The 27235-nt window shown below is 47.7% G+C and overlaps 1 protein-coding gene across 2 annotated transcripts in view; it reads right to left on the bottom strand.

Moving 5' to 3' along the window:
- Positions 1 to 414: 414 nt before the first annotated feature.
- Positions 415 to 27235, bottom strand: part of LOC138196170 (rho GTPase-activating protein 7) — a 69068-nt gene continuing 42247 nt past the window's right edge. Inside the window, exons 1-17 of one of the 2 annotated variants that reach the window (XM_069145965.1) lie at positions 26574 to 26835; positions 18510 to 18581; positions 18319 to 18400; positions 17540 to 17603; positions 16179 to 16798; positions 15826 to 16042; positions 13658 to 14062; positions 11979 to 12283; positions 10859 to 11059; positions 8087 to 8246; positions 7728 to 7926; positions 7275 to 7488; positions 4141 to 4255; positions 3807 to 4052; positions 3238 to 3467; positions 1928 to 2101; positions 415 to 1029 (exon numbers count right to left, since the gene is read on the bottom strand). In XM_069145965.1, coding sequence (XP_069002066.1) covers positions 921 to 1029; positions 1928 to 2101; positions 3238 to 3467; positions 3807 to 4052; positions 4141 to 4255; positions 7275 to 7488; positions 7728 to 7926; positions 8087 to 8246; positions 10859 to 11059; positions 11979 to 12283; positions 13658 to 14062; positions 15826 to 16042; positions 16179 to 16798; positions 17540 to 17603; positions 18319 to 18400; positions 18510 to 18581; positions 26574 to 26763 — 3603 coding nt within the window. In that variant the 5' untranslated portion in view covers positions 26764 to 26835 and the 3' untranslated portion in view covers positions 415 to 920. Of the gene's footprint in view, positions 1030 to 1927; positions 2102 to 3237; positions 3468 to 3806; positions 4053 to 4140; positions 4256 to 7274; positions 7489 to 7727; positions 7927 to 8086; positions 8247 to 10858; positions 11060 to 11978; positions 12284 to 13657; positions 14063 to 15825; positions 16043 to 16178; positions 16799 to 17539; positions 17604 to 18318; positions 18401 to 18509; positions 18582 to 26573; positions 26836 to 27235 lie in introns of those variants that run through there. The other variant, XM_069145966.1, reaches the window with a different exon arrangement.

Below are 27235 nucleotides of genomic sequence, written 5' to 3'. Positions count from 1 at the left end.
CGCTCGGGAGTGTGGGAGGGGTGGAGCTGGGGGGGGAATCGAACCGACGACCTTCCGGCCGGTGCGCGACCCGCTCCGCCGTCTGAGCCGCAGCCTCCCTGACGAAGGCGGTTTCACCTCGAGGAGGTCCAGCTCCGTTCGCGAACGAGCAACGGAACTCGCGTGGGACCTCCCGGCTCCCGACGTCTCTCCGAGGTGTTCGGGGCGGCCGTCTTTCTCACTTCCTTCCGGGACGTCTCTTTGCCGCGGGTTGGATGCGGCGGCTCTCTCTCCCCCCCCCCTCCCCCCCACCCCGATGCAGCCGAATGTCTGGTGGCGAAAAAAAGGGTCTGTTTCCTGATGTTTTCTGTCCGCGTTTCCTGCGTTTGTCCGGGCAGCTTCCACCGGTCCCCCACCCCTCCTCCCCGTCCCCTCCACCCCCCCGTCTCCCACAGGAAAGAGTTCGATGATGAAAGCATATTTGGGGATAAAACAAAATCTCGTACTTTCTGGACAGTTAGAAGTCAAATCAGGCCTCAACTCTTCACCCTCCCACCGTAACGTCCTTCGCCAAAGCTCGCCATGATTTGCATTCGTTTTTTTTTTTTTTTTTTTTTTTTTTTTTTTTTTTGTATGAGTGAATTTGAGTGTGAAGTGTAACAGCAGGGGAACCAGGGGCGCTGCTGGCAATCCGCAAGGTCACTGACGATAATGAAGTGAACACAGACAGCAAGTCCACCAGAAGAGTTTTAAAACTTTGACAAAGACGCAGGAAAACGACGCTGCATCCTTTTTTCTTTTCTTTTTTCATTTTTCTATTTCCTGCGTTCTCCTCCAGGGGGCGATATATATATATATATGCGGTTTAACCACACCTGTGCAAGAAGAAGAGGAGGAATTCTCCAGATTATTGCTCGGCTGCTGCTTCCTCCGAACCCGGATCATATCTTGGTTTCTTTGCAGTCGGCTCTGAAGGAGTCTCTGATCGCCAAGAGACCGGAGGCCAGGAGATGTCCGCTCACCCTGCTGTGCCACTCCAGCGACCGACCTCTGGAAGATAAAAACGGCGGGGGGGAGGGGGGGGGGGGTTATTAAAAGGGATGGGACACGGCTTTTCAATATCCTAACAGTTGTTAAAATAGAAAAGAAAAAAAACAAAAAACTATTAGCATATGGATTGTGCTTCCTTTATTTCCCCGGATTTTACCGGCGCCTGGTCGTGATGCTTTACTCCCGTCAGAAGGTGGCGGTAATGCACCTAAAAGCGACTCTCGTCGCTCTACACCGAATAAAAGCCATCGGTTGTCGGCCCCGCGGTCGTTCCTGAGTTTGGGCAGTAAATAAAATTAAAAAAATTAATTAAAAAATAAAAAGCCACCGCCGCCTGCTTTCTGTCGCGCGGAGGTTCGCTTTGGTTTAATCGGTTGAGACAAACGAAGCTGCGGCGGCTCCGCAGAGAGTCAAATTGATCACGTAAAGCAGCAGAAAATCTGCAGTCGCTTAGTTTCGAAGGGGAATGAATCACGAGAGGGGAGAGCTGCTCCTCCTCCTCTTCCTCCTCCTCCTCCTCCTCCTCCTCCTCCGCTCACCTACGAGGGAGGTCGCGATCGTGCTGCAGTTAGATGCCGGCAGAGGTCAAAGACACAGAACGGGCTCAATTAAGGCCGAGGAAGATGGACTCCTTCCACTTACTCCTTTTAATGGGCTTTCCCACGGCCTTAAATCCTCCGCGCGGCTCAACTCGCCCTTGGTTTTATGGCCGTCTCGGGCTAAAGGACCATTCTGCCATTTTCATGAACGAATTAAATACAATTTTTTTTATCAAAACAGGATTGAAAGCTGATTAACCCCCCCCCCCCTCCCTCCCGCATCCTTTTTTTCCTTTTTTAAAGGGACTTCCCCTTTATCCTTCACCGGCTCAAAAGGACCGTGTGAACGCCGGCCTCACCTCGTGTCTGTTCGACACAGGTGCGTCAGGCGGGTCTTCCCGGCCGCCGTGGGCTCCAGCAGGTAGAGGCAGGAGTGGACGTGGGCCCTGGTGCCCTCCACCGGCACCTCGGGGTGCTCCGTGGACACGGACGACAGGTACACGGGGCCGAGGGACGGGTCCGCCTGCCAGGTCCTGAGGAGGAGGAGGAGGAAGGTGGAGAAGAGGATTCAGATGAAAGAATAAAATCTGGTGGTATGTTTCGATATTTTCCCGTGAAAAGACCGACGTGGATTAATCCGCCGCTGAAAATAGTCCCAAAGAAATTCACTAATTCTCTCTCGTTTGCGAAACGTTTATTAATTTAGCCCGAAGTGTCCCAAATTCTCAGCTTTTTTTTTTTTTTTTTTTTTTTTGCATCGTTTTCATTTTTTGTTTTTACGCCGTAGAGCCGCTAGACTGATTTTCACTTCTCTGCACAATATCAATAAAGACCCTCCGTTGTGTGGACGCCGGCGTCGACTATTTGTTGAAGAAAGAAACCTTTTAAAACAAAGGACACGAAGGAAGGTCTCAAAGTGAACAGCAACTCATGAGGTTACAGATAGCTTGAACTTAAAACTATATTCTTGTAACGATCGGCAACAAACTTTGCGTCGAGTTGTACGTAATGAGCGTAAAGAGATTTACACGGATTGAGGAGACAAAGAGTTCCTCCCGGCGGGTCGGAGTTCGATCCGAAGCGTCGCTGCGCGCACATTTCTCTCACTGTGAGAATCGTGTTCTCAAAAAAAAAAAAGGTCTTTTATGGTTCCATTAAAAAGACATAAAAAAATAACTTTGTACAAACAGCTGCTGCAGAAAGGAGTTAAAACCTTTTTTTTTTATTTTTTAATTGAGCTGTGTATTTATAGCGTGTTTTAAAGATTCACATCTCCAGAAGGGACCAGCGGGCCCGGAGAGCCGTTCAAACCTCTTTTCACGAGATTTTGTTGGAAAAAAAAAAAACTAAACTAAACTAAACAACAAAAAACAAAAGAACAGGGGCCTCGGCCGAATGCATTATGCAGAGGAGCTGATTCTTCTTACTCGGGGGGGGGGGGGGGGGGGGGGGGTAACTCGAAGTTCATGTACGCCGGCGCAAAGAGAGGAAATACGAAAAGAAAAGAAAAGGGCTCAGTGATGTGGTCCGACTGCGAACACGGATACCCGCCACGTCTCTTCTGACTTCGGGGTCGGATTAAAAATTCATCAACACCCCCCCCCCCCCCCCCCCCCCGGAGCTCAGCGGGTTCGGGGGGGAGGGGGAGGGAGTTGCCTTGCCTCATTACCTGAGCAGCAGGTGTTCCCGGGGGTGCTGCGAGCCCAGGCCGCGGCTCTGGTCCCGCAGGAGGTAGCGGTAGACCTCGGCGTCCTTCGACAGGGTCCGGATGACGGCGGCCCGACGCAGATTCCCGTCCCAAAGCTGCTGCTCCCTCAGCAGCCGGTGGAGCAGCTCCTTCTGCGGGGCGTCCACGTCCACGGAGCCGCGCCACATCCAGAGCGGGCAGCCGTCGTCCATCTGAGGACCGACGCGGAACGCCAATTAGAGCCGGAAAGGGTCGCCGGGGTCACGTCCATAACCTGAACCCGGCTGCCCCGTTTCTGAACCGTGCTGCCGGAAACGGCCGGGTTTTCTTTGACATTCGTTGGAGTTGTTCGACACGAATTCGGCTTCCCGGCGCCCTTTTTTCCTGCTCACAAAATTTGACATTTCTCCACTTTAAGTTTCAGGTTGACGCTGAAATTGCAAACGCACCAATCATGCAGCGTCTGCAGCATTACAGCATGCGTGTCAGTGTGCACGGTGCATCGAGTTAGCGTGGTCCGAAACGGAAACCCCCCCCCCCGCTTCATTCACCTTCCTGAAGGACATCTCCACGTGCTCCGGAGCCGGGTGGCTCTCCCAGCCTCGACTCTTCTCCCTGGCCTCCTTCAGCAGCTGTTGGGTGCTCAGCCGCAGTTCGTTCCTCCTCCCCTCCAGCTCCTCCTCGCCTCCGCTCTGGCGGGGGTCACCCGGGCCTCCTCCGGACCCCTCCTCCGGGACGGGGTCCGCCGCGGTCGGGGCCGGAGCACTCGAACTCTGGTTGGGCCAAAACTCTGGAAGCTACGGAGAGGAGTTTCTTCATCGCGTGCCTTTAAAAATGCATCTAAAAAAAGAAACCTACAATCTGCCGGAGCAGATTTGGTGTTACCTGGAAAAGTCTCTGGGCCTCGGAGATCATGTCCGCCAGGCCCTGGGCGGCAGCCAGGTTCTCACTCAGGTCCCGCTGGTCTGGGCGGCCCAGACTGTACTTCCTGTGACTGGACCTACGGCGACAACACAGGAGACGGAGGTCAGAGTCACTCTCATCATCTCCGTCCGGTAAGAGTCGAGGTAAAAAAAAAAAAAAAAAATCCTCTCGATTAAAGGCGGCGAACATCCTGGAACCACGGAGGGAAAACTGACGTGCACCGAGAGGACGGTGTTTATTTCCAACTTGTAATAATCCTTCCACCGCGCCTCCTCTATTGATTCTCCTCCTGCTCTCATCCTAGCTTATAAATTTACACCTTCCATAATTTCTGCTAACGCCTGCTGCCGAAGCCTCTCATTTTCTAAATTTAGACCGTACTCGTATTGCCGTCAATTTTCGTTCGACACGACGTCCTTGAAAGCGATACTTTTATTTTATCGTTTGGAAAGCACGCCTCCCCTCGTTGGCTCGAGGTTGGAGCCGGCGCAAAACTGACATGAAATGCAATGACCCCCGACGGCCACTAGGTGCTGGTTCCAAAGAAACCCGAACACCGTTTGATAAGTGTCAGATTTTGTTTTCAGGTCTCGATCGCTAAATTTAGATCCTCTAAAAAAAAATGCTGTTGGTTATTTTGGATATTACTGCTCCGTCAATAAGATCTAATGGTTCATCGCACACTTGGGTTTTGGCCGTTGATTGAGTTTAAAGATTCTTAACAGGATGCTGTCACACAGTATGTAAATACTGTGTGAAAAAGTAAAAAACAAATTATCTGTAATTAATAGCAACCCTGCTTTTAACAACAGTTATACAGCTTTTTTTAAATATAGTAAGAGAAGTGAAATCAGTTTGAAGACCTCACAGGGTTTAAGTGTCATTCACAATACTTTAAGACAAATTCAGCATTATTCTTCAATCTATTTGTTGAGTGTTTTGTTTCATAGAACAGCACCTGGCAGGTCTGTACTTTTTTGTTGTTGTTTTGTTTAAACTGTTGTAGGAACACTGACAGGAAGCAGGATGACGCCATGAAACGTGTGACAGGTTCTCAGCAGCGCCGCGTCACAATTACCGCAACTGACAAAATTCGGGTTATTCTGGAAAGCTTTCGCGTTGCATCCACTGATGTCGACGGGCAGATCACAGGAAATATTTTATCTTTAATGTCGTTTTAGTTTGTGAAGGATCAGACACAAAAAAAAAAAAAAAAGTTAGTGAGGCGAGCGTTTTAGAGAAACTGAGAAATTACAGATGCGTCGAGAGTTAAAAACAAACCCCAGCTGGGCGGACGGGGAGTTAAACCATTAAAAAAAAAAGTCGACACCTCAGAGGCAGCGCCGACTTCTGTCAAAGCAAAAAAAAAAAAATACAAGATGAGATTTTTATTAATTTGTGGGAAAATATTGTTCCCAGCGCACGAGCTCTGACGGGCCGGGACTTCAGCTTCCAGGAGAACGGGAGGTACAAAGTGCTTGATTGTGTCATTTACATCGCCCGTCCCGTCAGCCCGAGGGGATTGAACAGAGGACGAGGGAGGAAGAGGTGGAGATGAAAGGAAGGGAGGGATGTACGGGAGGACGGCTGAAGGAAGGGAGATTACAAAGCGGGAGGCGGAGATGTGAGGAAAGGATGAGCGAGAGTGAGGCTGGATGCAGACGAGAAGGTTGACGGCCAAAAACAAACTAATAAAACAACGGGGGGGGGGGGTATTTCGCTCCAAAGTGTTTTACATAAATCATTAAAAAAAAAACAGAAAGAAAAGAAGCAGAAAAGGTGTTTGAAACGTGAACTCAAAAAGGGTCAAATAAAATAGAAGATAAATACTAACTTGAAAATGAAAAGATTATAAAGGAATATAAAAATGTTTCCTGATCTGAAAAAAAACAACAACAACCTGAACGGGCCGGTCCCAGACCATCTGAGAGGTCCGGGCGGTTAACGACGGAGCAGTAGTCGGCATTAAATCCCGACGTATGCGCTTTTATTTACAAAAGTAGATTCATCCGCCACAGAAAATAGTCCCGAACAAATTCACCGTCGCGTCCTGTTTGAGGGATGTTTGCTAAAAAAAAAAAACCAAAATAAAAGGTACGTACCAAACCACAAACCTTACGTACCGCCAAACAAACAGTGACAGGACAGAGTCCCGGGATGAATTTAATATCCTAATAATCCGTCCAGTTTTATTTCATAACCTCGTTTTATCTTTCTAAAAACCGAATCCTCAGCTGGAAGCAGACGAGCGGGAGAAAATATCTTCCCCATCGGGGGGGGGGGGGGGGGGGGGGGGCAGACAGAAATCGGCGGAGGTTATTGGTGGACGTTTTTTTCAGCAATTGATTTGGTAAAAAGTGTTAGAAGCTACAAAACTAAGAAAATGAGATCAAGAATGAAGAAAAAAAAAATAGGATTAGATTTTGATCTGAAATAGTGAACACGTTGCTGTCAAACATCGTGAGACATCGCGGATAGTCGGCGGGTGAAACCGCCCTTCGTTCTCCAAGGGACACTCGTCCAAAAAAACAAAACACAACAAAACAAGATGTCACAATGTCAGAAAATCAACTCCAGATGAAATATCACAAACAATCTGGAGTTTATGCAAAAAAAACAACAACAAAACAAAACAAAAAAAACTCTGTTTGCTGAAATCTTCAGATTTCTATCTTCTTTTCATTTTAGGCCAAAATTGAAACAAAAAAAAACAACCTCCCACACAAATATGGAGTGGACTATGGAGTGGACTGTGGAGTGGACTATGGAGTGGACTATGGAGTGGACTATGGAGTGGACTGTGGAGTGGACTATGGAGTGGACTATGGAGTGGACTATAGAGTGGACTGTGGAGTGGACCATGGAGTGGACCATGGAGTGGACTATGGAGTGGACTGTGGAGTGGACTATGGAGTGGACTCGCGAGCTGTTTAAGATGGCCTAACCGCGACAGCGACGCTCCACACCCGGCACCTGCTTCAATGTGCTATTAAGGTGGCGTGAACTCCAGAAAGGAAAACGAAGATCAGCCTGGCCGGACGACCGAGGACGTCCGAAGACGCCGTCCCGCACGGCGTCCGCGGCCTCGGGCTCACCTGGCCGCGTTGGCGTCCTTCTTCAGCGCGTTGAGGTGGAAAAGGGACGGCGCCAGGCAGACGGCGAGGTTGGTGGGAGTCATCTGGTTCTCGTCCACGCAGGCCACGACGTCGCGCAGGAAGAGGAGCAGCGTCCGCAGCGCCTCCCTGTTCTCGTCGGGGAGGAGCAAGATGGCCGCCTGAGCCGCCACCAGCTGTTGGTCCTTCGGGAAATCTGGAGGCAGAGGAGCGGAAAGTGATTTCCTTTACGTGCGGCGTAAAGTTTACGCAAACTTCACAAAATCCACATAACGGGTGTCACTTTTAAATAAAAAAAAATTAAAAAACTCAGTTCAAGGTTGAGACAAGCGAGCGAGACGAAGCCGAGGAAAAACCACCGCAGCCGGCCGGGTCATTTTTAACCGAACCGCGTATTTGACGGGAGAAGGAAGGGAATGAAAATGCGGCGCTCACATTGGTAGATGTGGAGGAAGGACTCGCAGAGTGTGCTGGTGAAGACGGGTTCGGGCAGGTCTCTGAAGTACTGCTTCACCATGTCGGCCACATCGAAGGCGGACTGAGTGTCGTACGAAACTCCGTCCGGGTCCGACTCCACCAGCTCGCGGAGGTACTGGATACGAGACTTCACCCCCGACTTACGGAAAAGACCCACCTGAGGGAGGAAGCGGCGCGAACGAGACGTTTACTTTTTTGCAAAATGTACATATTCTCTAAATTGGCCCGCGACGGAGACCTCTGAAGCTTTAACTCGGTGCATCGCGCCGGCTTTTCTAAAACCGCCTCGGGCCTCTTGCGGGACGCGGTCCGTTCACCTGGTCCAAACACTCGGTCCTCAGGTAGACCAGCGCTCGGAGGATGCTGGGGGGAAGCGGCTCTCCCGTCCGCCGGACGCTGAGGAGCAGAGGAACCCCGAACACCCGCCGGCCTTTCGCCTCGACGGCTTTAGTCTTCCTCGGGGGTTTGGGAACAGTCCTGCAGGCGACAGATTTAAGTTGTTTTTATTTTGTATTTTTTTTTAAGGAAGCAATCAAACGGCATTCACTGGTTTCAAGGGAAAACTTATGGAAATGAAAGTATACACACACAAAAAAAAAAATCAAAAAAAAAAAAATTGTTCTGCAGACGTTCTGGGAATTTGTAATCTCACCCAGTCAACTGTTTAAAACTAAATTAAATCTCGACTCGGCTGCCGTCGGACACGTTTTTTTTTCCTTTTGAAGAGAACGGCCAAATAAACATGTTCTGATTGCACAAGTCCCCCGGCGATCACGGAAACGTGTGCGCCGTTAAAATCGGCGCTGCGGAAGAAAACGCCGCGGAGCCGCCGCGGACGTCGATCAAAGAGATTCGACTTTTTTTTTGGAAAGGCCGCCGAAGTTTTCTTCGCGTCTCTGAACCGACGGGTTCAAACTCAAACACACAGCGGATCAACTAAACGAGAGAAGCTGCGATGCTTCTCGGCAATTTGGAAGAGCCGAGCGTTGAAAACGCTACGTTTCAAAGAAAAGAAAAGAGAGGTCCGAAGCTCTGCACGCTTTTCATTATCGCCGGAGGTTTTTAAAAAGCGACTTGTCAGCTCGGCGGCGGCTTTCTCTGAAGCACAGAAAGCGTAATAAATGTTTGTCACTCGCCCCCGAATGCTTTCCTGTTTTCTCCCCCGACGTCTCGGGGAAACAAACCGGCTATTCTGAGAAAAGTGCCTTCGAGTACAAACCGTTCCAATCAGCGGTTATTAATCCTCAAAGTACTCGCTTTGGCACTTTGGCGTCGGTGATTAAATCATCGAAATTAGAACAAATTGTCGGAGGCCGGAGGGGGGGTGGGGGGGGGGGGGTTTGCTTCTTCTGCTGGAGCATTTGGCCAAACGGCGACACGGTTTACAGAAAGCGAGTTTCTTTCCACGTTTCCAGTCTCTTTGCTCTGCAGCCCCTTTTTTTTTTTTTTTTTTAGCGAATGCAAATATCTGACATTTGCATTCACCTACGCGGCTCTCTGATGACGAGACATCATTTCCGGCTCTGACGTTGTTTGTCGGCGATCTTTTAATGCGGCCGAAGTTGTTCATGTGTTGTTGTTTTTTTAACATTAAAATATAAAAACGACCAGAAGCTTAAACAAAGTTATACGACTTTCCTGGATTTGATATCGTCAACGGACTCATTTCTGCAAAACCAAACTAATTTGAAGAATTTTTGTTGCTCATTGAAAAGTCCTACTTTGCTCAACAACATTTAAATGGATGTTTTTCTTCTTTTCTGCCTCGGAGGTCATTTCTGACACGATTTCCTTTTCTTCCGTGTGATTCGTTAAAGTTCAAACTCTTATTAAATGCAGCGGTTTGAAATGCTAAAAAAATAAATAAACGCAGCGCGCCTGAGCTACAGGAAGCCTCGCTGAAGCTTTTTTTTTTTTTAACCTCCTCGCCACAGAGCGTTTTCTTTCTTTTCTTTTTTTTTCTACATCTCCCTTCAAACACACGTCTGATCCTGAAAATGAAAGACGAATATCTACGAGGAGTAATTTCAGAAGGGTTTTCTGTTCAATGTTCAATTCCCACGTTCAGCCTTATCTCACTGAGCATAACACCCTCGGCAAAAAAAAAACCAACAAAAAAATCTAATTGGGTTTCTACCAAAGCATAAAACAAGCAGGTCGTGTGTTTACACATTATAAAACACAAACATTCAGCAAAGTAAAACCGAGCGGAATATCTGAATGTTTTCATTTTCTACATAATGAATTAAGTCTCGATTTTGCACGACGGCTGATTTTCCCCCAAAAAAAACACGGCGTGGGAGGCAAAACGCTGATCTTATTAAACCCGCGTATGTCAATCGGCGGGGCGCCCCCCCCCCCCCGACGTTTCAAACGGGAACAAACTGCGGTTTCAGCTCGAACCGGATGCGGTTCCGAAAGTTAGAGGGACAGTTTGATTAAAATGGGATATGTACGTTTTCTTGGGCGGGACCCCGATTTAAATCAATTCAGTTCAGTTCAGGGACATCCGCAATTCTTTTTTTTTTTTTTGCCGATTGAGCGAGAATGACGTAAACGGGCGACACGCTTTGACCCTCCGAGGAAAGCCTGAAATCGGCCACGATATTCCTCGGCGGTGAGCTGAGAGCGAACCTCCCCTTCCGATTTCTCAGGGATGTGGACGCTCTGTGGAGCGCTGGCCGCCGCCGTCCCCGTCCCCGTCCCCGCCGTCCCCGCAGCGTTTGAGAAGGGAGTTTATTCCTCTTGAAGCGTGTTGCTGCTGCTGCTGCTGCTGTTTTTGTTGTTGTTGTTGTTGTTTTTTAAGCCGAGACAAGGTTGCACCTGAGACATGAATAATAAATATCTTTTCTAAATAGGCTGCCTGAAATATTTACCCCGCGCCCGCCCGCCCACCTGCCCTCCTCCTCCTCCTCCTCCTCCTCCTCCCCCCCCCAAGTTGTTTGCTTGAAAATGTTTTCCCAACGCAGCTGCAGGAGTCTGAGAATACACCACAAACAAACAAACACACACACACACACACACACACACACACACACACACACGAGACCCCCCCCCCCCGACTTCCATCCCCTCTTCACGCTCCTTACCAGTTCCAGCCCTGCTTGCTGGACGGTGAGTATTTGTCCATCAGGGCGGTGAGTTTGAGCAGCGAGAGCTTTTGCAGCAGGTGGAACTGGGGGGCCGACTGGTTCTCCACTCCCGGGCCGCAGGGCGGGGGCGCCGGGGGCGCCGGGGGGGCCGGGGAGGGCGGGCTCCGCTCGCTGGACCAGTGCAGCTGCCGGCTCGCCCTGCTTGGACACACGGTAACGGTTTCAGACGAGGAGCGCACCGCACCCAATCTCGTCCCAGAGTGTCGGCGGACACGTCGACGTATGGGATGCGATCTCATTACAGAAAATAGCAAGTCATCAAATAAATATGCAAATGGTTTTTTTGTTTGTTTGTGGAGGTGGTTGGTTTTTCATTTACTGCCTCTAAAAATAAAAAAAATAAAAACTCTTTGGGTAACAGTTTACAAAATATGTGATGTGGTTTGATTCCACAATAAAACAAGATTCATCTCGCGAGAGATTAAGGAAGCCGACTGCAGGCCGCCATGTCGGCATGGTTTACACACCAGAATACAAAACCATTAAAAAAAAAAAAAAATAACATTAACAAACTGGCCTGAAAATGTTTTTTGTTTTTTTTATACATTTCCAAACATGGTTCAATTTAGCACATCGAGAATGATTTAGATTTGATTTATCTGTCAGTATTTTGTATTATTTATATTATATTATTTTATTATTATTATCATATTTTATTTATGTCAGTTCACAGACACATAACTGTGCACGAATATTAAAACTAAACCGGCTCAACAAACACAAATCGGAAAATGAAAGAGTCCGTCATCGATACGCCGTTGGTGTTACAGGAGAGGCTTCATAACTTTTTTATTTTTTTTTATTGCTCCATATCCGAAAGGATGAGGTTCCTGCTTTTACCTTTAATGCCTGACATTAACTTCACTTTCGAATAAATCCCCACGAAGGTCATTACTACGCTCGCAAAATGTCCGGGGCCACGTTACGCGTCCAGTAATTTGTTTATATTTCCTCTTTTTTTTTTTTTTTTTTAAATGATCTTAAAAAGCACTCGGGGACTTTTGTTGCTTGTAAAATGTGATATTCTGCGTAAATGCAGCTGGACGGAGACGCTCACCTGCTCCTGGGTGGAGGCGAGCCGGTCTTCGGCTCCTCTCCGTTCACCGGCGCCGTCCCGCAGCAGCCCTCTACCTTCCTCCCGGGCGAGTCCTGGGAGGAAGAAGAGGTGGACGAGGAAGAGGAGGAGGAGGAGGAGGAGGAGGAGGAAGAAGAAGAAGAAGAAGAGGAGGAGGAACCTCTCTGACAGTCGTCTTCAGATAGATTTTCAGACCAGGAGGTGACGAGCTGCTGGAGGTCGTTGATTCTGTCCAGGACGCTGTCCAGAGCCGAGAAGACGTCCTCGCCTGCCAGCAGTCGACTCGCCTGAGAAAGGTTGATGAGAAAGGACAGTCAGGTGATTAGTCGTATACCCCCCGGGGCTGAAATAAACCTGGAATTATCCTTTAAATAAGGAACAAATATAGTTCATTTCCTTATCATATATGAGCGGCAAAACATTTGACATTTTTTACATGTAAATATTTGTGCCTGATTGTTGCAGCTCAACTGTTTACATCGAGACCTGTGGACATCCGTCCTTCCGGTCGATATCATTTCTCAGTGACAGGCTTTTTGTTTAAATTAAGAATTGAAATACGAGGGGCGATTAAAAAAAGTTGGGAGACTTTTGATTTTCCTTCGTACAATGCCAAAGAAAAAAAAAAAAGTTTCTTTTCCAGAACTCGACGAGCTCTCTTTGTCTTCGACTGATTCAGCAGATTTCGCAAATGACGGATTTCACTGCTGTATTGTCAGTTTTGGAGAGAGGGGGGAAAAAAAAAAAAAAGGCATCACTCAACATCTCCAGATTGAATTAAAAGCTATTTCCTAATGACTTCAGTCATATTTTATATCTGCTTTTACTTCCGCGGCTGACAAATTTTGATCAAAGAGGGATCCGACGTCATTCCGACCGGCTCCTCTTCGATGTATTTTAAGACAGGATCCTGTCCGAAGCAGAGTGATTAATGCAAGTCGTCAGAGATGACTGTACACTTTGGATTTAAAATGGAATTTGATACGAGCACTCACAAAATGATTTCTGGTTTTATGGGGGAACCTCCAACTCCACATGGAGCTTTGCTTAGCAGAATCAATATCCTCGATTGAATTACTTGTGTTTTTATAGACTCTCATTTCACATTTTACACTTGGTTTAGTGGAGCGGCAAAGGGAGCCAAAGAGAGAGAGAGAGAGCCTCCGCCTGGTTTTTAGTTTTAGTTTTATTGGGGATCTGTGTTCAGTACGGATCTCTATTTAATTGGTGAAGGATTTTACGTCCCTGTTACACAAAATAATCGTGATATATTGATACGGGCATGATTATTATTATGTGGTGTCGATCGCTTTGTGGCCGATTGTTTCCTTTCGAGAGAAAAAAAAAATTCTCCACCTATATAGTCGTGAAATTCAAGTTAGCAGGACCAAAACTACAGCAGCTACATACATGCAGGATGTGGACATACAATATGGAGAAAGTACCAAAACCACCGTTTTAATTATTATCGGTCCACAAAGGTGAGCTGCCTTGACATTTTGAATCGGCGCACGTGTCAGATATCTGTTTGTTAAAGTGCGATTAGGTTGTAATGACTTCGTTATCCCCTGAAATGTATGCGAATGCAACGTGCGGTAAGTTATTTATTCGTAGTATGAAGCGCAAAATAAATAAAACACAAGCGCGGCCCTCCGCCCCACCTCTGACTCCGCGTCGCTGACGCTTCCGGACGGCTGCTGGCCGTCGGGCACATTGTCGTAGACGCTCAGACGGTGATCCAGCGCGGCGAGCGGGCCGCGGGCGGCCGCGTCGCCCGGCAACGAGGAGGTCGGCGGCGGCGGCGGCGACGCGGGGCCTCGGTCGCCGCTGGCCGGAGACGGCGTGCCGCGGCGGCAGCTGTGTCGCCCCCGGTAACCGTGGAAGCTCCCCGTCCTCCAGTTGACGGAGGTGCCGTCCACGATGGGCGACAGGATGGTGTGTTCGTGCGCCAGGGAGGTGGGGAAGGTCCCCGGCTTGTGTCCGTGGGGGATTTGGAAGACCAGGCTCTCGTGACTGCTGCTGCTGTTGTTGTTGTTGTTGATCTGGTTCCTGTAGTCCTGTAGGAGCTAATTGGACGAATTAGTGAAGGAATGAAGAGAAGAAAACCATTAGTTTACTTTAATGTTCATCTATCTATCCTATAATGCTAACATTTAAAATAAAAAAATAAAAAAAACGGTCTGTGTAAAACAGACGGACTCTGAATGGGGTTCAAAACCTTTTGCTTTTGTAAAAACTTTGTTAAAAACTTTGGTTTAAACTTGATTTTTCTGGGACACCTGGGCTTTCAATGAACCTTGGTATTCAGTGAAGGTTCAGCCCAGGGGAAAACTTTCTCAAAGTCCCAAAGGGTAGACGTAAAAGCCTTTGGTGGGTGTTAGGAGGACGCACAACTACACGTATGCCCGTTTCTGGGGATACATCTGAAATGTCTGGAATAACCAGACCGTTCTGGTTGAAGGATAATTCAGGTTTTAATAACTGGAAACTGGGTTTTGTTTTTGGTGCTCCGTCCTCCATTACGGCAGCACTCATTAAGTTAATAGTTGAAGACCAATGGTTTGACAGACCAGAAAACAAAATCATCATTTCAATTATTTCAACCGCCCATTAATGTGTCTGTTGTGTCTCCGAGGGTCATGCTAACTTACACTCTCTTGACTCTGTTGTAGAGATTCGGGGAAACGTGGAGAACCACATAACGGCACACATCGGGGCCGAAAGCACGAGTTCCCTGCAGGTTTCCAAAACACGCTGATTTTCCCATGAAATCATGAAAAACGTTTGATTTCAGGTCGAACAAAAAGTACAACGAGGGAAACTAGGTCTAATTTCTTTAACTGCGTGAAGGATTTCCATCCAGGGATACCAACAGATTCTACACCGGGTTGACGTAAACTGGAACTGTCCTATAAGTTGTGACACAGTCATATGAAAATCAGAAAATCAGCTGAGACTCAACAACGATCGGTTGTTGTGTTGAGGAGGCCTCAAGACACGTGACTAACATTTGAATGTGTGACTTCAGAAGGTCGGCAACTCGGGTTTCTTATTCCCACGATGATATTTACTCCCACCAACAACCAACAATGATTGCGTCCGTCTCTCCCTGCTCTACGAATATTAAAGTTTGATATTGTTGTTTAGCCGTACGATCTCAAGCTTTCTCAACGCTCGCATAGTGTCACTTTCGCTGAAAAAGCACTGAACAGCAGGCAGTAATAGTTAGTTGGTGAACAAAGTGGAGCTCTCAGCAGCTATAGAGACAGATATTCCCTTCAGAAGTTGGTTGAGACCAAAACCAGAGCAAAAAAAAAAAAAAGAAGTTAAAATTGACCAGGTGGTGGAAACTAGCCTGGCTCCACTCACCTGTTGCTCACAAGCTTTAGTTTTCACTGTGATTAAAGTACAAAAAAACAGAAGTCTAAAACTCAAAAAAGATTTGCTCAGGGCGGATCAAACGGGAAGCAGTGGGATCGAGTGTTTGTTTCTAAATGTAAGGTCGGTGATCGGTTACTCTTTGACCGGGTAGTCGGTCTGTGCAAACATTACTTTTAAGAAGAATAAGTTGGATGAAGATGTGCTTAAATCACACCAAAGTTCTACCAAAGTGGGAAATGATTGTTCGCTCAGTTGGCCACATCCGGCCGTTCGTAAACGCTCCTAATTGATGCTGCTACCACAAAGCAGTAACTGCTTTTCTCTTGTTTCTTTGCTGTTTGGATGTTGACCCGACATGTACATTACATTTCACAGCGTGCAACACCAAGACCACCAAGGTAGTAGCTACAGTTTCAGGTGAAAGAAAGGTTCTTTTCCAGGGACCGACCTCTGTCCCCGAGTGGTTCTGCTTGTTCCGGGTCGTCCCACCGCCGACCCCGACGCCACTGCCGGAGCGTTTGCAGTTACTCCTGACCCGGGTGACCGGGCTGGGCGTGCTGACGGCGCTGCTGCTCTCCGAGTGGCTGTTGCTGCTGCTGCAGCTGCTGATGGTGTGAGGAGACGAGGGAGATGAGGACTCGCGGCTGCTGGGTCGACCCTGCAGGCTGGGGACGTTCAGGAAGGAGGAAGTCAAGCGTTAAAAGAGGCGGGAGGGTCACTCTGCTTCAAATCGTCCAGCGGAAGATTCTGAGAACGGCTCCTGGAAGAAATGTTGGATGTTTAAAGGATCGCAACCCTCACCTTGACGGACAGGGCAGCCTCTCCGTCCCCTCCGCCTCCGGGACCGCGGCTGGACCGCTTACAACACGCCCGGCTCGACTTCCATCGTTGCGTCCGCCGCGGTGATCCGGTGAGAGGAAGCCAGCCGTCCCCCTCAACCTCAGTTTCTCCATCTTCCTCAGCAGGGTGGTGCACTTCCTCCTGGGCGGTTTGTCCGGAAAGCTGCCTTCGGCTTCCAGACTCACCACGGATGACCCTCCTCCCCCGCTGCCACCGGGGGAGGGGGGCCCACTGAAGGACGTATCCAGGGACGGGGCCTTGTTGAGGGAGGAGCAGCGGGAGGAGCTCCTGCTGGTCTCCTGGTCGTCCGTGTTGCTGGCGGCGACGTTGGCGGCGGTTTCTCCGGGACTCTCGCGGTACCCGTCGTGGCCTTCGCTCTCCGTGCTGCTGGAGCTGTGGATGGAGCTGACATCGTGGCGGTCGCTGACGTCACAAACCGACACGTCCCGAGGCCCGGTTGGGCCGTCGGACAAGCGGAGGATGTCCAGCGGGGAGTCGAGGCGTCGCCACTGTCGCGTTCGCCTGTCGTAGGTCCAGTTGGGGCTGATGGCAGAGAAGTCTTCCTCGTCGCCGTCGTCTCCCTGAAAGAAGAAGATGGACGGCAAACTCAAAACAGAATCTGGGCGCCATTTCAACAGGACATGAGAGTTTCGAAGATCTGAACTTGTATCGAAAACGTTTGCATAATTGAGAGCTGCATTGTGGGAAATGTAGGATTTAGGCTCTTACCCCTAAACGGGGACAAAAAGTCAACGCGTTTCAGCCTCTGCAGCTTCGACCATGTCATGTATTTAAACAGTGCTTTTTTTTTTTCGGCTTAAGTTGCTCTTTCTTTGGAATCGAATGCGCTAGCGGTTACCTGTCTGCCGGAGAGCCACCTAAAGGCCAACCGCTTAAATAAAGCATTATTTTGTCATTATTTTAGCAAATTTTACTTGATTACAACATTTTTTTTTTTTAGTACTGAAGTGGTTTGCAAAGCAGAACCAGCGACACACTTCACATCACAATATAATATAAAGGTGTAAAAATGAACACTGACGATGAAGGCACCCAAATCCCAAAACCGCATCAATTCTTTCTTCCTTCCGTGGACTCCTCCCGGATGTCACTTTCTCTTAAAGAGAGGAACTGTTCACGGAGGAAGAGGAAATCAGCTGACATCAGTCGATGTCGAGTGACTGTTAGCGAGCCGATTTCACGGCGTGACGCCACCCACCCCCACCCTCCCTCCCATCCTACCCCCCCGCGGCCTCCGGCCGCCTGCGATGCGAGGACTCCCGCCGGGTTCGAGTTTCCCGGCGTTCGCTCTCGACACTCACCCTGCGCTTTGATCTCCGCGGCTCCAGCCTAATTTCCACGCTTTTGTTTAAAGTGATTAATCTCCTGAAGGAGGAAGAAGAGAAGGGTGACGCGGGGGTTAGATGACCTGTGGGCAGTGTTTACAAAGATACTGTAAATCTTATACGTCATGCATCCTCAAAAAAAAAAAAAAAACAACTCGTATGTTTTTCAGAGAATTTTCCATGTAAATAAACAGGTTGCTTTGAAGCGCGATCCGAAAAAAAACTTAATTTTTAAAATCCAAATGAATAAAAGAAAGAACGCTCTCTCGCTGTGCTAGAGCAGCTGCTTTGGAAAAAAAACCTCCAACTCTAAACAAACCGGTGCCCACAAAATTGCTTATAACACAGCTGCTGATGTTGATCAAGCGACATAACTTCTAATACTTATTCACAAAAGTTATTGCTTCCTCCAGCTACGTGTGCATCACTGCGCTGAGCTCTGTTTGTGCTCAACAGAAAAAAGTCTCTAAGCCTTGTACAGCGTGGCTGATGCGCATTAACGTGTTAATTAATAATAATAATAAAAAAAAAATAGTCCTCTGTAGTAATCAAATATATCCTCCAAATTGTAAATACGACTTGATTCAGAAGAAAAAGTGTAACATTTGATAGTAATTTGTGACAACAAAATAAAAAAGGATACCTCAGAAATACATAAAAAGTTAATGAACGCGCTCGCGTTACATTTCTTAAAAGGTGTTCACGTTATTGTGTCCACCTTCTAAAACAGCGTTCGGAAGCCCCGGGTTTGTTACCTGCAGAGCGAATCGAGGGCGTCCTTGTCCAGGAAGCGGTGGTCTCGCTTCGCCCACTCGGTGTCGACGGGGAACCTGCAGTCTGACGCACGGACAAGACGAATGAAACAACAAGACGGCGTCTGACGCATCGTTTGTATTTACTCTGTACCGTGTCGGAGTGGACTACCTCAAACAGCCTTATATTTTACCTTTGAATAATTGCACGTACTGAGGGAAGCCGGCCGCTCGCAGCCAATCGCAGGCCTCCTTGGCTTCGATCTCTGCAAACACAACAGAAGGAAAACCACATTTGATTCAATTAAAATCATTTCATGCTCCGGCCGCTTTAAGAGGGCAAATATTTGCACTTAATCAGTCGTCTGTTTATGAAGTTTAATTACATTTGCATTTGGATGGAAAAAAAAAAATACAAAGGGAGGAAAAAATTGGGAGCACATACAGGCTATTAATTATCTGTGACTCCTGGAAGAGGCCATTTTAATTACTGCTAATTGGCTGAGAGTGGGGAAGGGAGCTTCTGAGAGAGAGAGGGAAAAGAGGCTTTTCACATGTTTCCCTCCTCTTCATCTTCTATCCATCTGCCCTCCGCCGCTCTCTAAGGCCGTTGCTGTAGATGGGCAGATCAATGCGACGGGCTGGTCCCGCCCAAGAAAGGCGGGTACCCCGCGGGAAAAAACCCTTTAAAAGGTGCGTGTTCTTTTAAAGTTACGTTTCTCCCGGATGTTAACATGGGAATATGTGAGCCAATGCTGAGATCTGATCGAAATGTAAGAAACCCAGAAGTTGACCCACCACAGGCTTCCTCACTTCAAAATTGTAATTAGGTCATGTGTTGTTGTTTTTTTCTGTAGTTAGAGCACCCCCTAAATTAACCTCTAGTGGTCCTCGGTGGTATTGCGGTTTGAAGTGCTTCCACTTTGGCCTCCATTTCCTTGCCCAGGGAATGTGCATTATATTTACTAACCTAATCAACAGTGTTGACGAGCTTACCTGCCATTACAAGAAGCCTTTTTGCTGACTTTGTCTTTCATAAAATTGCAATGAAATGCAATACGGACGTCTACACAAATAAAGATAGTTTTATCCTTTTCTGCACAGTAGCTGCAGCGTCATTTTAGTTTCACAAAAAAAGTGTCCATAATGTTATTTTTTTTGTTTGTTGCTAAAACGAGCATTGTTATGTGATTCTACATGTATTTACTCTTAATTAAAATCTCCTCTCCTCCATTAAAGCTGCATTCATTTCACGTTTTCGAAAGATGTTCCCGCGAGGGGATCGCTGCCGCGGTATTCGCCCGTGCGGCGATTAATAAAACGACACGAGGGACACGACGGCGGGAACAAATGAACGCTCCTTTGCGCTCCTCTTTTGTTAAAAGTGGCAGCCGTTTTATCAAACGCATTTCAAAGAACGCGCACAGCGGAGCGTACTTGAACTGGTCGCTTGACCCGATCATGCTCTTCCCTGCTTTTCCAAAGACGTCTTAAAATATTTGCCCGCCGAAACTCTCCCTGAAAACGTTAAACCAGCTCTTTCTCTCTCTCTCTCTGCCCGTCGCAGTTAGCAGTTCGAATAGCGCCAAGGGCATTTCTTGTTTTCATACTCAGACAGCATGAAATATGGCCGACATTAGTTCTCCACTAAAGAACAACAACAGCCGTTTGGCCGTGACGGATTGGTTCTTCAAACACTTCTTTGTCTGGTGGCGGTGGGTTGTTTTTGTTTTGTTTGTTGTTTTTATTTTTGACTGCCTTTCTTATTCACTTCAGCTGGCGCGAAGGAACGGCGCCTAATTCTCATTTTATACTACGTGACTTTTCAAAACTTTTGACCAAACGTCTCACGCGACAAGCGGGGTGGGAAACTTGGCTCGCGACGCGGCCTCGCTTGCCCCGCGGGGGGGTCGGGAGGGAGGGGAGGGAAGGGGGGGGGGGGTCGGTCAAGAGAACAGCATGGCAAAAAAGCAGATGGCCCAGATATGTAAACCCCGCAGGGAAAATCAACCAAGTACGGCCGACCTTCAAAATGACACAAAGGGAAGACGGGGGAGAAGGGGGGGGGGGGGGGCGTGGAAATGAAAGCGTGAACGGTAAAAACGCCGAGGGATCGGCGTGAGTGTGTTTGCTCTGACCCTTCAAATGACCAGCTCAGTTTAAGCGCTGAGCTCGTTTCTCCGGCGTCGCGACGGAGATGCGACATTTGAGATGGAAAAGGGATCAAGCGGGGGGGGGGGGGGGGGGGGGGGGGGGGTCGCCGAGCTGCCGGCTCGCACGTCCGTGGGGAGAGCTGTAAATCCAGGGATATGCGCACCTACCATCCCCTCAGTGTGTGTCCCCCCCCCCCCCCCCGGTCCATCACCAGCACAGAAAAGCACGGGCCTGTCGCTTTTTTGCAAACCCCCCCCCCCCCCCCTTCCCCCGGGAGGGGTCACAAGTTCAAAGTGCTTGTCATTTAAACCCGTTTTCCCACTTTTAGCAAAGGTCCCGATATCCCTCTTTGAAAGCAAAAACAGTGGCTTCAGGGCTTCAAGAAGCAGCTCCTGAAGAAAGTGTTTGAGGCGAAACGCGGCTGAAAAGAGGAAGCCCACGAAACAAAGTCGATTTCCTTTGTTGATTTCCTTTGATTCCTTACGCGCTGCCGGGTGTCGGGACGCCAGAGCTGCACTCGGCCTCCTTCGCACGAAGCAATAAATAAAGTCAACGTTGAAATGCTGAAAAAAACAACCTGAAACCCCCCCCGAATACCGGCTTTTTATTTGACCCGCGATTAACCCGACATCAACCTACGATAATCGATAAGGAAGCGACTCGGTTTGTGTTTGTGTTCTCTCGACCGAGTTGCTGAAATGCCAAAGGATATATATATTCTCCACATTCACGACCGTTGCCTCCGAACTTGCTCGACCAACGCCGGACCGTGCGCCGGCCGACCCGGCGTCACGTTTGAATGAGCCGGACCCGGTTTGAATGCGGCGGCCCGGTCTCCGGTGACGCTTAAGTTACTTCGCCGGTGTGCCGTCGAACAGTTACGCAACCGGCGAGTTGCGTTTTGTCCGCGAAACGAGGCGGTCGGCGGTGAATCGGTCGCGCGGCTGCGGAACGAACCTGCCGGACTAATTATAACACAAATGAGCTCAGTGAGGTTCCAAACATTCCCACACCTGTCGGAAACAACAATACATCATTACTCGGCCGGCGTGTTCGGGGAAAACCCTTCGCGCTGCTACATTCAGGACGCCCCCCGTCCTCCCGCCCCCCCCCGTCCCCCCACACCCCCCTCCACCCCTCTTTTCTCCGTGGCTCGGCGTTTACATAAGCGATCGTATCTACCGAGCTCCTGTTTTGAGTGTGACCAAAGCAAAGCAATGGCCCTCTTCCCTTTCCGACGGACTTTGTCTGTGAGGAAGTTGTGATTCGGCCCCTCTGGGCCCTGATAAGAGATTCGGTTATTTGATTACGTTGACTCCGCCCGGCCAGCGCCGGGAAGCCGGCCCGTGCGTGCGCGGACGCCGGAGAGGAACCGCGGACGGTGGCGCTACGTGCCCGGGGGAGCGTTCGTGTTCGGGTGTTTACGCTCGTCGGGACACGGAGCTTTGATTTGGACGACAAAATGACTGCTCGCCATCAGTTAGGATAACTCGGGGGAGGAAGGGGAGGGTTAAAAGACAAACCAAATGCGTAAAAGGAAAACGGCAACACGGGTCTAAGGTCCTGTTTTGACACGAGGTTACGGCGTATGTTTCTCTAAATTCAAGTTGAATATGATGTCATATTTCTTGACAGGAGTCGGAGTCGCGAATTGTCATCGGGGAAGACAGTCGATATCAATTGGCCAGTTGAGGAAATTTTGCAGGTCGTCTCAAGTCGTCCCATGTGGTGAGCGGGCCCCCGGTCCCTCGGACGTCCGGTACCAACCGCAGCTTAAGAGCGTCTCGCAGGTCTCCGGAGGCGCGGTTGAAGATCAGAGGCATGTCAGCTGTCAAAATGGCGAGCGGTGTGTTTCCTTCTTCCTCCTCCGCCGTGTCTCTGATGGTTATTCCCCCCCTTGTAATGGTTATCAAAAAAAAAAAAAAAAAAGTTCTGTCTAGGTCATGTCGGTGATAGATCCTTAAGTGATTTCATTTTCCATTATTCAGAGGAAACTAGTTGTGAGAGCTGCTTAAAGTTAATAAAAGACTTCAATACACAACGTGTATTAAATGTGTGCGGAAAGCCCGTACAGAATGACAGCAGGGCGATTCAAAGTTTGTATCAGGAAAAATAGGAACTACAACGCGCATATTTCTGCTTGAAAGTTCGACTGCAACTTTACTGTAGCGGTGAGGAAGCATCGTACCTGTATTTATTGCTTCTAAATTCTTAGAGCAAAAAAATAAATAAAAATAAATAAGGCATTAAAAACTGCAGGGGTCGGTTGGCGCGCTAGTCGAGATCGTTCAAAGTTAACCCCCAAGTGGCCAGCGGCGGTACTACAACAACAACAACAACAAAAATTCCCTTCTGTAAAACCTGCCGGGTTCGCAACTCGAATAACTCGAGCCAGGAGAATTTGCCAGGCAAATCCAGGTGCGTCTGATTATCGACTCTTGTTCGGTGAGCACACGAGGGTAGCCGCCACCTCTTAATAATCCCCCATGTGGAAAAGTAATTATATCACGAATTATAACAAGTGCAAAGAGGAAAAAGTACTCTCGCGCTTGTCGAGAGGGAACAAAAACGAATTAACCTTCTGGCTGCCTTGTTGCTTAAACCGTTACAATAGATCCCATTAATTTCAGGCACTCAGCTGACCCTCACACCCACAGCAGCAGCAGTCCACGGGGTCGAAGAGGCGTTAAAGCCCTTCACGTTGATGCGCAATTATTGAGCTGTAAGACGCAATTTTACACCCGCAAGCTGTCGCGGTTCTATGTTCCCACTTAAAAGGAATAAAGCTCAGGAAACTTCTAAAATATGACCGGGAACGCGCGTGTTTTGTTTTTATTTTGTTAAGTGCACTCATGCCGGTACAACGGTCTGCTGTGATGTGAAAATTGCTGGTATATCGTGCGTGTACAATTGAAGGGAAAAACAAACAAACAAAAAAAAATGCGAGAGATTCTTGCCCGAACGTAAAAGTCATTCAGAATTTTTACAGTCGATATGGAAAAAAAAAGTCATAAATGGCCACGACGGCAGCGATCCCGACGCTCCGCTCGCCGTCACGGCGGAGTGAAATATAAAAATGTGAACGTGCCCAGCGGCTGACGGTTCACAGCAGCCGATCCTGTCGATTCTCCTTTTTTTTCAGGTCGCGTTCGTACGAGTTTAAAAAGATAAACCGACACCGTCGGTGTGTGACGAAGCACCGCCGCCTGTTTTGTCACGTTGCAGCGAAAGGTTAAATTCGCGCATGGGAACACCGTCGCATCTTTTCTTTCTGGTGAACTACCGGATCCATTTTTTTGGTGTTTTTTTTTTTTTTTTACCTTTAACAACACGGACAGGATGTTAAATGTCGCCCGTCGGTCGGACGGGTCGCAACGGATGCGCGCGCAGTCGGCGGTGAACCGTCACGAGGAGCTTTGGGTTTGACAAGTCAACGGGCGAAGTAGATTAGTAAGCGTCTCATCGGGGGGGGGGGGAGCTGTGTGAACCTCCGGAGGACAGTTCATATTAATGTTGGCGTCATCATTATTTAATTTCCGTTCAGACAAATGGCTCCTTTACATAACACACACACACACACACACACACAGATGTAATTACAGTTTATTAAATCAGTACTCTACACGCGGCGTGTAAATAAACCGTCACTGTTACATATTTCCGTCCACTTAAAAAAACAACAACAACATTAAGGCTGATTTTCAGACTACTTTTGTCCTTATTGTAGTTTTACATCGGTCGCCTCCCGTTTCGACACGATCTCCGCAGTAGTTTTTTTTTATTTTATTTTTTTTGTAGTTCAGATTCGGCCTGGTTATCTTAAAAAAAATAAAAAATAAAAATAAAGGTGTAGCTTCACTTGAGACGTCACACAAATAATAAAAAAAGCTCTCGGTTGTTGAATTTCAACATGGATTTAGTCTGTGGAAAATGGCCTAAAATGTGTCTGCAGGTCACGGGGTTAAAACATATCGTTGAGGAGAATATCGTTTGTCGCAACAAACATAAACGTATTCGGGCTTTACAGAAGATGGCTCAGTTTCCAAATCCTGTTGTATTTAAACTTTCCCGAACATTTTATTCACTTAAATACAAAATGTTCGGGAAAGTTTAAATATATATTATATTATTATATATTATTATTATTATATATTATTGTTATATATTATATATGATTATTATTATATTATTATATATTATAATATTATGAATATATATAAATTATATTTATATTTGATATAAATATAATATTAAATATTTAAATATATTTAAATATGCCGCCCAATTGAGTCCAACTGTTGGCAGCTAGGCTGGGAGACATTTGGGAGTGTCAAATATTCATTGTGTTATTAAACTAAACTGGCTTCTGCAAGAACCGGAGAAATATCTGGACGTGGGGAGTCGCTCCATGTTGCACCGCCATGTTTCCACAGTAGCAACGAACCAACAGAGAAAATGTGGCACTTTTTTCTTTTTTTTTTGGCACGTTTTGGCAAATTCTCTGAAATGGTCAGGAGGATTCGATCGGTTTGCAATCTGCGAACTCACCGCCAGTTTTCGCAAATTGCTTACACGCCAATCCTTCGGGAGGATTAACGCATGCGCCGGAAGGGATGGCACTTTAGCCGCTAACGTTGCCGTGCTCGAGTTCTCTCAGCATAAAAATTGGAAACTGCGACAAAAAATAAATAAATAAATATATATATATATATATATATATATATATCTTTCTAATGAGCATTTTATAAAGAGAAAATTCACCAAAAGAGCTCCAAGTTTGAACCTCCTTTGGCCAAATGTCCAAAATGCTCCAAAACGAGCTGAACTCCGTCTCAAGCTGGCGAACCGTAACCGCGGCGACATTTTTAAGACTTATTTTCACGTCTGGCGTCGATAATGAATCAAAAGCTTTACTTGGTTCTGTAGGTGTTTGATACCTAACTACCTAATGAGCCACTCGCGCATTTTCGCCTGCAGCTCATTAACTGTAAGGGCGAAACAAACTCGTGCCGGGTCCTCTGTGAGTCCGAGAGTCTTCTTAAAAAATAAATCACACTTAAGTTCGTCTTTGAAGAGAAAGTGTCAACACATGTATTGTTATTATTATTTATGCTGCGCAAACCTGCTGTACCAGGTGTTCACGGACCTGTCGGGCGTTCTCCTTTGAGCATCTTGGCGATGGAGAAGGAAGTGAAGCAGAATTAACTGCAGTTAGAAACTCTCCGTTCACCTTCACCGGGTGGGGGGAGGGGGGGGGGAACTCACCTTCTTGTATATAATCGTATACGACGAGACACCATGAGAGCAAATGCGAGATTCAAGGATGTTACTCTTAAAAGCGAAAAGACAAAAAAAAATAAACTAAAACCAACCAACGTCCCATTTTACCGAATAAAAGCATCAGTTTTTGAATAATTTACATGTGATTTACATCCAGGAGTGTACTACCGCACACAGGTATTTGAACTTATCAAAACGTATTTTTAGACACAATTTCCTATTAGAAAAAGATGGAATATATATATTTTTTTTTTTTCACCCAGGCAATACGTTCTCCTCAACAGTTCCCATTTGCAAAGCAGCCCACACACATTCAAAGTGAGTCCTACGCTCTCGCTGCCAGAAAATACCACAAAAAAAAAAGAAGCTTTCATTCCAACAGAGTTCAAAACTGCGCTCGTGATGTTTTCAGGGCCCACGGCCTCCGAACAATAAAGAGCTCACAGCCCATGCTGAAGTTCTTCAAATTCCTCATCTGCCTCATTAATCAAGAACTTTATTGCACTTTGATCGCAACGGCCGATTCACATTTGCACAAAAACTCCTTTCACCGAAGCGCCGAGCGCCGACATTTAATCTGAAGTCAATTCAACAAAGAGACTTTTTTTTTTTTTTTTTTTTTTGAAGTAGCCCGTTAGATATTTCATCTAATCAAAAGGCGCAATCAGGTCCTCATTAATTACATACCCGTTAAGCTAATTAACCAATCATTTCCTTAATGAAAAGCCATCGAGCGCCGATCGCAAACCGGTCGTCAAAACGACAACAGGAGCGAGGGGGCCTGCGTAACGTCACCCTCTCCGAAGCACCGAACACGTACTCACTTGTGATCAGCATGCTTTTGAGGTCGGAAGTCTTGGACAGAAAGAACTTCATTGAGGTCTCCGTGTCACCCATGAGAGCTGATGTGGAAACGTACAAACGCAGGGGCAGTAAATCCGAAGGGAAAAGCCCTACGTCCAGCGTTGCAGCGGAGCCGTGAAGTCCAGCGGCGCCGGTCATGTGGAGCATCATGTTAATGAAGTCATTGTTGAAGGTTTCCCCTTTCCCTCTACCACTCCCCTTCCTCTGAACCCGGACCGGACCACCTCAACACCGGAGGGGAGGAGGGGGGGGGGGGGCGTCCTAAAAATAACCCCAAGGGGGGGGGGGGGGGGGGACTATTCAGCAGACACTTGAGCGCCTGCCCGAGGAGACCGAAATGGACTTTTGAACGCGAGACGTGGAAAGAAGTCGCGGGGTGAATTTGAGAGATTAAAATCTGTAAAAGCCGAATGTTTCGCCGACCCTCCTTAGAAGGAAATAACGGATCCCAGGGTGAGCCGGCTGCCCACTCGGGACCGGGGTGACCCCAGCAGGCGGTGGGGGGGGCGGGGCGGGGCGGGTCGGATTCGAGGCTGGCGATTCGTATTTCAGCCCTCTTTAAATAATTGTAATTTCAAATAAGAGAAGTCCACTTTGCCCCGAAAAGAGTCCCCGGTACGAA

Source organism: Embiotoca jacksoni, unplaced genomic scaffold (assembly GCF_022577435.1).
Source record: "Embiotoca jacksoni isolate LCO1_2020_lvr unplaced genomic scaffold, fEmbJac1.0.p SCAF_13, whole genome shotgun sequence".
Lineage (NCBI taxonomy): Eukaryota > Metazoa > Chordata > Actinopteri > Embiotocidae > Embiotoca > Embiotoca jacksoni.
This window is presented reverse-complemented; position numbering and strand designations above follow the sequence as displayed.